The sequence below is a fragment of the Antrostomus carolinensis genome, unplaced genomic scaffold (genome assembly GCF_000700745.2).
Source record: "Antrostomus carolinensis isolate BGI_N321 unplaced genomic scaffold, ASM70074v2 scaffold11302, whole genome shotgun sequence".
NCBI lineage: Eukaryota > Metazoa > Chordata > Aves > Caprimulgiformes > Caprimulgidae > Antrostomus > Antrostomus carolinensis.
In genome coordinates this window covers 48369-58480 of record NW_010297614.1, presented here as the reverse complement: position 1 = coordinate 58480, position 10112 = coordinate 48369, and the positions used below count along the sequence as shown (strand labels likewise).

General features: G+C 39.3%; 1 protein-coding gene across 2 annotated transcripts in view; it reads left to right on the top strand.

The window, feature by feature from the left end:
• Nucleotides 1-1774: 1774 nt before the first annotated feature.
• Nucleotides 1775-10112, top strand: part of LOC104520495 (ADP-ribosylation factor-like protein 8A) — an 18229-nt gene continuing 9891 nt past the window's right edge. Inside the window, exon 1 of one of the 2 annotated variants that reach the window (XM_029083544.1) lies at nucleotides 1775-1864. In XM_029083544.1, coding sequence (XP_028939377.1) covers nucleotides 1805-1864 — 60 coding nt within the window. In that variant the 5' untranslated portion in view covers nucleotides 1775-1804. The remainder of the gene's footprint in view (nucleotides 1865-10112) is intronic. The other variant, XM_010162200.1, reaches the window with a different exon arrangement.

Sequence of the window (10112 nt, the reverse complement as noted above, 5' to 3'; positions counted from 1 at the left end):
TTAAACAATAGCCTCCTGAGCTGGATGGCTGTTTTTCCAGCTTGAGTAATGATGCTGCATTTTCAAGTTTGATGTGTTCATATGTGTTTATGTGTCTGCCCTCCGCAAATAAATGTATTAGACATTTTAACAAATTAGGCCAGTACCTGCTACAGGAGATGGTTACTGATTAGCCTTGTCTTACTCCATCCAATTAAAAAGTCCTGTCTCTGCTGGGTACCGTGTGTCTGTATGAAACTGCAGGTGCATTTGTCTTCACTGTTTTTTCCTACTGCTGTTGACAAGTCATTGAAGCAAAGAAAGAGGAGGAAAAAAGAGACTTCCAGAAACAAAAGATGGGCAAGATGTATAGTACAGAATTTAGCAAGAACATTCCTGTAGGTAAGATTGAACAAGTAACTGATGGAAGTTCTTTCTTGCCTGAAGGACCTAATTCCGAACCCCAAAATCTTGTGAGGGGATCAAGTCACTGTCAAAGGTTACACATCTTTTAAAGTCCCAGATTAAAAATAATTAATCTTAGTTTCTGAACACACACTGGAGGCATAGTGTATTCTCACTCTGCCACAAACGGTGAAGAGAGAAGTTGCAGAAAGAATACTGAGGCCCACAGTAGCATTAGGGGTAGCTGGTGGGAGTGTGTGCACTGTGAGGCACATAGGTGCTCTGGTGCACCCTGATCCTCTGATCATCCAGTTCTCAGATGGGAGGGACCTGTTGGAGCATGCCTGCTTCCCTCCTTGTCCACAAACCCGTATTTTCTTCAAAAAAGACCCCCAGGGTACATGGGCTGATGAGGTGGGTGAAGGGAATATGGGCAGATAGATATGGAAGGGCCATGGCAAGTCCAGGAGGTCCTGTTCTTTTTTCTGGCTGACTGGAAAACCAGGACTGCTGTGTATGTTGCAGAGAGTGCCTCAGCCTCTGTGTAGACATAACTTTTGTAACCATCTGCATATCTTAGTGCACCACTCCAAGGAGACACAATACCATATTAATGATACATTTTGAAAGGAAGAATTAATAGTCAGTTCTCTACTTAGATCTGAGTTTCACCTTTCTCCTCAAAAGCTGTCTTCTGTAGTGGGTAGATGTGTGTAAGGTTCCTGTTGGCATGATGACAAGCGTCTGTCTTGTAAAAATATTTATCTGAATTGAGGGAGGAGGCAGCACTTCGGGTTTATGTTTTGGGTTTATGGTGTGCTGAGTTAGTACCTTGTATTTTTCTGTCTTAATGATGTTCTCTTACCTTCCACAGCAGGACTGCTCTGCTGTCACCTACTCAGGAGGAAAGGGTCTGCCTCTAGTACTCTTCACATGAGTACTCTTTCACCATTTATTACATTTGGAGTTAAACCACTGATAACAGTAGTGAGAAACTACAGGGAAAAATCCTGGTATAGTCAGTTTTGTCATATTGGGGGTTGGACTAGATGACCTTTAGAGGTCCCTTACAACTCAAACCATTCTGTGATTCTGTATTTTGACAGTGCTGCTTTCTGGTTTGCTTAGGGATCAGATGACGAATTATTTGAAGTCTCGTGGTTTCTGGGGTGATCTTTGTCACTGAGGAGAATAAAAGATCATTTAAAGGGACTGAAATGAACAGTCTTCCTTGGTGTGACAATGCATTAATTGAAGTGCTGGCCAGTGCTCTTGTAGGAAATTAATGTGATATTTTACAGTGTTGTAAAATAAAAATTTTAGATTGCAAACAAGAAAGTCATCTGCTGTGTATCAACTTTTTCGTAATAAATATATATTTTTTTTGTTTGTATTCTAGTCAGGGCAGTTCACAGAAGATATGATTCCTACAGTAGGCTTCAATATGAGAAAAATAACAAAAGGAAATGTTACCATAAAGGTAGGTGTGCATGTTTGAATGAATAACTAATAGACAAAGTGATTTCAACTTGGTATGTGAAAGCATAGAAAATTTATTCTAAGATGACAGGATCATTCATCTGTTTTTCTAACTCAAAAATAACTTTTGTAAAGCATGTAGTTATATATTTCTCTGTTACATGGAGTAAAATGTAAAATGGAGTACAAGTAAGGTGGAGGGGAATCATTATTGCTTTGGTAACCTCAACTTTCTGACTTTGTGCATGATCATTATGATAAGTACCTTATTAGAGCGTACTTGGAGAGAGAATCTGACCTCACTATTATCACAGAGCAGGTGAGCAAGAACACAAAGTAGCATCACATAAGCATTTTTAATTCACGCGTTTCCTGAAAAGTAAATGATTGATAGAAACCTAAACTTCTTTTTATTGTAGATGGTGTATGTTTGTGACTTAAAAAAACCAAACTGTCACACAGTGAGCACTACAATACTCAGTGCAACGTGGCCGGTCTCTCCTTTGAAGGAAAAAGTATGTCCTTCCAGGACACAGAAATTTCAGTAGAGAATTTTTTCATTGCGGAATGCCTTTCTGTAGCCTTGATCAACCAGCTTTTGTGTGATAGTAGGATGTCCAATTTAATGTTTTAAAGTATATACAAATTATTATAACTTTATTATGTTTTTAATTAAAATATATTGTAGCGAGAAAAGCACATAGTACAAGAATTACAGGAGTGAAACATCGGAAATTTTGAGAGGAAAACACCCTCACTGCACACGTAATGGAAGAAGAAAGAATTTTTGTCATGATTTCTTGCTTTTTATAAATTCTTCAGAAGATTAGTTGAGAGCTGCTTGAATTACTAACACTTACATATGTGAGTGTGCAGTGGCTCTTGTTTTATGGTTTATTCCCAAAGATCAAAATTTTCAGCATTGTTTTCATGGCATTCATTGTTAGTAGTGTGTCTAGCAAACCTGGATATTCATGTGCTGCTGCCTGGTGTAAGGTAAATATGTAGGAACTAATGGCATCATGGTAATAAAAATCCAATTAAACTTTGGGGTTTGTCTACTGGAATAGGTAGTGAAGATCAGCGTTGCCTTACACAGTTGGCAGCTCTCTGAAAGCAGAGGAATTTTTATGGCAATATGAGTAAGCCTACATCAGTTGGACTCTATATGGGGAAAACATAGATGTCTAGAATCAAAACTCTCTCCGGGTGAATTCTTGCAGCCAACCCTGTATGCTCAGTTTATTTTGGAGACACAGGAATTGGAAAGAGTAAAAGGTAACTGAACTGGTCTTTCAGGAGACAGAAGTAGCGCACAAGGTGCACATGCTGCTGAGTAACAGTCATGCAGCTTTTTCTTGTAAATCGAGGCTGTTATTTCATGATGCCTTCTGTTCGTTCTTATGAATGCTATGTTTGAAACTGATGAAAAACCACAGGATTTCATTGATGTTGAGGTTTAACTTCTGGTTTTGGCCCCTCTTCATGTCTGTTCTTGATATACACAAGATCATCCAAGCTCTCTCTCATCTCTGCTGGTTCATTTTTCTGTGGCCAGCTCTGCTTATGGTAGTGTGTGCACTACATGTGAGGTAACGCTGGTAAGGGGAAATCTCAATTTACAGGAACAGCTGCTTTGATTGCTTTGATAGGGCAGTATTCATGCTGCGTAACAAGAAGGTATACTGATCGTCAGAGAGCTGTTTCGTCTCTTTCCTTGCTCTGGGGTTTCTCTCCAACTCTCCTCATGCCCCTTAGCATCTCCTCATCAAACGCGTTCCCCGCTTCCACTGCCTGGTTTCTTTGTGCTGAGTCCCTTTGTGTATACACACAGCGGCCAAACCCTAACACCTCATTCCTCAAAATGCCACTCCTATCACTTAAAGAGGAAGCAACAAATGCCCTTGATTAGTTCAGGAGTTTGTCAGTGAATGAGGAAAAAAAAAAAAAGTTCTAGTTTTGGGTCCCTCTGTTAAATATGTCTCAACAGCCATCCATGTGTTACTGAGCAAAGAGCTGAACTTGGCTATAGAAAGAAAATACTTCAGCCTCACAGGAGCTTGGTGCATTCATGTTTATCTTCTGCTAAAAAAGCACCTTTTTAACCAAAATCAGAACTTCTGAATATTTTTTCCTTTGGGGTCCAAATTCTGCTTTTCAAACAGACTTTTTCTTGCAAAGGGAAATAAAACCAGCCCTCTTAAAAAAAAAAAAATCACAAAAAAGCCCTTTAATACACTTGCTTTTCTGCATTTCTTAATATCACTATGATGTTCCTCATACTAGTGGCAAATTAAACTTATCTTCTGGGAAACCTAAGAGGGAATCAGGCCAGCCTAGTGAGGGTGGGAGAGGTTAAAGGTCAACTTTTACAATCAGCTTAAGTAGATAACAGTGAGAGCTTTTACATTCCACTTGAAGCCTGGACATGGACCCTTGCACCCCTTTTCCATCAGCACCAGTGATCACATGGCAAAGCGGTAGTCAGATCAGCCAACTGATCTAGTTGAAAGCAACCTCTAAAAAAACCCAGCAACCAGTTGGACCAAACCTGCCACCATGCTAGTTCTTCCCCAGTCAAATTAACTGAGTAATGTGCTCCCCAAACAGCTTTGTGATTACTGGTGCCACCACAGTGTGGAAAGCAGGATACAGACACAGGCAAAATGATGCATTTTGGGGGCAACTTGGATAGATCGACTTAAATAGCTGCAAAACCCTGTATTTAGAGCACAGAATATGAACAAGAAGAAAGCAGTCTCTCCATTTGATGGGAAAAATGAAGTTTTCCACTCTGTAACTCTGAAGCACAGCTGACACAGCCTGTTGCTAGAGGGCTGCCGGAATGACACGTTCAGTACGCACACAGACTGACTGTGGATTCAGATGGATCAGTGACATTATTTAAAAAAAATAATGTTTAATGCTTTATTGTTAGGATTTACGAACGTTGGACGGTGTTAAGTTTTCTAGTCCTTATGATTAATTCATGATTTGATTTATATTACTTATGAAAGAGAATTTATGGGGAAGTCAATGGGCATTGATATTAGAACAGTCTGATTGATGTGCTAATTGTATAGCTTTTTCCCCCCAAGATTCGGTTTATTATACATAAATGAACATGTACACTACCTATGACAGCAAATCGAATAGTGTATTTACAACAAGAATATCAGAGGTACCTTCTTACAAGTGCAAAAGCATCCTAAGACCATCTCATGCTTTCTTCACCTCTTATACATCAGTGGCAGATGTGTAGGAGGATGGGACCAGTGGCAAAATTTATTAGCATTGTGATACAAAGTAGCAAATGCAGACTCACAAGGAAAATCTGTTTGTTTCAGTTTAAGTGGTCAAATTGTCTTTAAATTTTCAATTGCTCAGATATTTTTTTCTTACTGTTCTTTCAGGCATGCAGGCATTTTTGTCCTTCTGCCTGAGCCTTTCCTTCTCTTCCATAAGATTCCATTTGTACTGAATCAATACCTTCCACTTGAGCTTCAGCAATGCTTCCCAATTCATCCAGGAGAGGATTTTATTTTAATCATTCTTAATTGTTAGTTTCATACACTTTTCATTGCATCTGCCTTGCTTTACCATGGATCAAAGAAGTCCACAGATGCCACAGTCAATAAAAAAGTTACTGCATTCAACCATAGTTCATAAATAATCCACAAGAATAGAAATTTCCTTTCAGTTCCCTTGTTTTCTGTTTTTTGTGTAGAAACAAGGCCATGATTTAGAGTTTATGTAGAGAAAGCATAAGGATAGTTGGAGTGCTGTACTGATACTGCTACAGAATTGTCAGAAGTGGAAGAAAATGAGAAAGCTGTTGATGTTTCAGTCAACTAGACAAAAGTAATTTACAATTAGAATCTTCAGAATAAAGTATTTTTTTGAGCCAAGATAGTTAAAGTAGGTGAAGGAAATGACTAATAAGTTTGTACTGGAGTTGTCTGCACAGATAATGCGGCAAGATCATGTTCATGCAGGGAGGAGGAGTATGAGTTTCTGAGGACATGTGCCTTGTTTTACACTTTGATCTCAAAAGTTGTGTTATATATAGTTGTCATATTAGAGTTGTTAAGAATAAGGGGATAATGCTAACATTATTAATATGTTTATTAGTTTCAAAAATGATACTTGGTTTGGAAGCCAGTCTGCACAGGAAAATAATTTATCTTAACCAGTTCACATGGAGACTCCGCTACAACACTGTACACTGAAAGTAAGACGTGTAGGGGAATATGGCTTTTTTATATATAGATGCTTATTTCCTTAAAAGCCTGTCAAAACTTGCACATCACTATTCCTGTATCTAGTTAAGATGTTAAAATCTCACAGCCTAATTGCTATATTAAGTTTCCAAAATTGTCTTTGAGAAGAATGACATCATTTGTTGGTAAGTTGATGACTGAAGAATGGTGAGAGGGATGCCTCATGCCGAAATCCCTTGATGAGCTATTTGCAGCCTAGTCAACAAGGATTCAGAGTGAAAATTTCTTTAACCTTTTTACCCAACAACACGTTACCTTTCTCATAGAAATACTATGGTATCTAACTGTCAGCTATTATTAAAATTCATGCATAGAGTGTTATTTTGCTAAACCTGTGAAGTCTTTCAAACATGGCAGAAATGATCTTTATGGTAAGCAGATAGGTCTTGCATTTGATCTTTTTCAAAAGTCTCAGGGGACACTGCAAAACAGAATCAATTAAACTTACTGTAAGAGTGAGGCTGGTAAACCATCTGTGTCAAAAAGTCATCAAGTGAAAAAATGGCGTTCCAGAAGGCAAGGACTGATCACCTTAGGCAAAGACAGTTGCAACACCAAGTAATAGGTGATACTAATCTTTTACGTGGTTTTTGCCGTATTTTGGGGTAGGCCACTAAGAACGATATACTGTGCTAGTGCAGCATCACCACCTGGTTTCTTGACTACAGTTCTATCTCTAGATTCTATACAATTCCAGAAGATTTCAAGAACTAAGGAGCCCATGGTCTTCTTTGCTTTCTTCCAATTTTGTCACTCACTTCCAGAAGCCAGCAAATTTATTCTCATGCTTAGTCTCTGATCCTGGAGTATAAAAATATGGTCACTGACATGCCTCTGTGTGTGAGTATTTATTTGAACCACACTGAAAGAAAAACACTGATCTATGCAAGCTGAAACATTTTGTAGGGAGATGCCAATTTCATATGCTCTTTAATTGAAGTTGAGCATGATCAGAGATGTAATACTGTCAGCTTTCACCATGCATTGTCAGATTTTGGCTTGTCAATGTATTTAATAAAACGTCACCTATTATTTCCAAAAAAATAGGAGGCAAAGAGGAGAGATTTTACCAGACAGTATTTGAAATCTAAGTAGGAAGCTTTATGGATTTTGAGGTTGTGGTTGAGGTATTAAATTGCAGGATGATTTCCAGCATCGAAGTACCTAGTGTACTACAACTTGGGGATCTGTTAAAACTTTTTTGATGGAGTTCATAACAAAACAGATGGATATAACTTTTTTCCTGACAAAAAAATCTCTGACTGAATTAATTTGGGGTTTTAATTCTATGTTTGCCGAGTGATTTGATTTTGATGGGATTTCTCTATTTTTAGATTAGCTCAGCATTAGTAATCTTTTTCCTTTGGTGGGATTTATTGTTCAATAAGACAGTAGATAAAAAAATGCATTTAACAGACCAAATTTCAAGAGCCTCAGAAGACATGCATCGCAAACTGTTACTTTAAATGATGGTGAAGCTTCAGCTAATCAACCTGTGGTTCTCACAGGGGTGGTTTTAGAATAGTCTCAGGTATGAAAAAGAAACAGAGCAGCAGCCCAAGAGACACGTATGCACAGGCAAGGCAGCATCTTCATTTTCCTCGCTCTTGCCCTTCATTTAAGCTCGCCCCGGGGTGTTGCAGTCCGGAGGGAGCAGTGAGCAGCCCCCTGGGACAGGGGCTGCGGAGGTTGGGCTGCGGCCACCCCTCTGTCCCCACTAGAGGCCAGCGTCCTTCCACGGGAGCTGCGGCCCGGCCGCTCAGGCCAGGCTGCTGGGAGCAAAGCTGAGATCCTTGCTGCTTGCTGACTGCTCTCATGTGGCGGGGGCGGGGAGGAGAGGAGGAGTATCCCACTTCTCTGCGTTCCTCTTCAGCTTCCTTCATTGCAGCACTCCTCCCTTCTCTGGATAGTAGGGTTTCCAGGTCTCCAGACATCCTCATAGAATCCTCCTGCTTTCTAATGCTTCATCCTGCTATTCATCAGCAATTAAAAAACATCTTACCCGTCATGTCACCATCTCTCATGTCACACAGTAATACAAAGCTCTGTGTGTGCTGCCTGTATAGCTCCAGCAGTGTTTCAGCAAGTACTGCCTATTCTGTATGGCTTGGGTCACTCTGAAAAATCCGGTGCTGTATCTGGACTGATTTCAAGTCAAAGTGGTTATTTCTATAAAGAAGAATTTTTGTGGGATGTCCCAGTGATTTACTATAGTTGCAAGGAAAAGCCGTACTGCTGGATTCAAAAGGGTTGTGAGCCACAGCAGGAAGTGCAGTTACTGGTGATTTACCCCAGGAATTGTTTAGCATCTTCATTGGTGACCTGGATTATGGGACAGGGTGCACCCTCAACAAGTTTGCTGATAGTACAAAACTGGGAGGAGCGGCTGATACAGCAGAGGGTTATGCTGCCGCACAGAGGGACCTTGACAGGCTGGAGAAATGGGCTGACAGGACCCTTGTGAAGTTATAGAAGGAAAACTATAAAGTCCTGCACCTGAGAAGGATCAACCTCAGGCACCACTACAGGCTGACTTGCTGGGAAGCAGCTTTGCAGAAAGGGACCTGGGGGTCCTGGTGGACACCAAGTTAACCATTGATGAGCAGTGTACCTTTGTAGCAGAGAGACCAACTTACTACTGGCCTTCTCTGTCCTCTTTCCTCTTTCTTCTCTGATCTACCAAGAAAATAATTTGGTTTCTTTTTCCAGACACACAGATGTGCACCAGATGGTTACTGATAGTTTCAAGGTCTTGATGAGTTGTTGGAATAATTAGTGTTGGTGTGAGGTTTGTCATCTAACTGTAGTACTGAACTGTGTACTCAACTCTTTCAAACTTTTAAAATAAGAGGTTTATTTTATTATGACTTTTGAAACAGAGCTTCAGATGTCAATGTGGACAATAATTGATACCCAGTTCATGGTCAGAAGTTCACTCAACTCTCTTTAATATGTGAAATTCTTGATCTTATAAAGAGGATGAAAGGCAATCTACATTTAGGTGACAGACTAATTTTTTGCCAGAAGGAACAGTAAGGTATCAATCATGGAATGATTTTAATAGTGAATTGAGAAATATTTCTTTCTAAAATATGAAGTCTTGAAAATGCTAGATTAATTAATACATAAATATGATTTATGGATTGTGGAATTAAAAATATAACCCACATAAGTTGAAAAAGGCTTATCCTAAGGGTCTGTTAAGTCTTACTCTTTTGTGCAAGTCTTTGTTGCCACAGCAGTTTCATGTTTGTTTCATAAATATGAAAACAACTCTTACCAAAATTTGTTTCTGTGTGTGTTACTTCCAAGTTTAGTTTGTGCTGTAATGGATATGCCTCCTAGATCTGGTATACAGTGCCTATGTTTTGATAGCTAAATCTGATTAAAATAAGAAATAATTACTTCTCTGTCTTTGATGTAGGAACAGATCCATTCGTTTTATTTTTCAGTGTTCATCTCTATTTTAATAGATGTGTCAGTTGTAACTCAACTGTCTTTGGATGTAGCTGCAACAGCTATGTCATCGTGCAGCCCTTGCCTGCATGATTTAGATCCTTTCCCTCGTGTTTGGATCTTGGAAGCAGTTTTGAAACAAGGTTATTGTCATCCACCAAAAATACTGAATTTTTGCAAGCAAAGCAGCATAAGTAATTCCTGTACAGAAAAGTAATGTGCTAGCCTTTTAATGGTAAGGAATTCAGTGGGATTGCCAAACACTAATGATATGCATAGGTACTTGCAGGATTGGAGCTATATAAAATCCCAAGCAGAATTTGAGCTGTTTCCTTAAGATTCACTGATTAATCATCAGTGAATCTTAAGGCCTACTCTACACTACTGTTTTCCTTTCTGGTTCTTATCAGTTAATCCATATGTCTTTTAAAGCACATGTGATGAACAAATGGGAGCGCTATGGAGGTACTGGAGTTCCATAGAGTATATAATCCATTACATAGGCTCAACCTG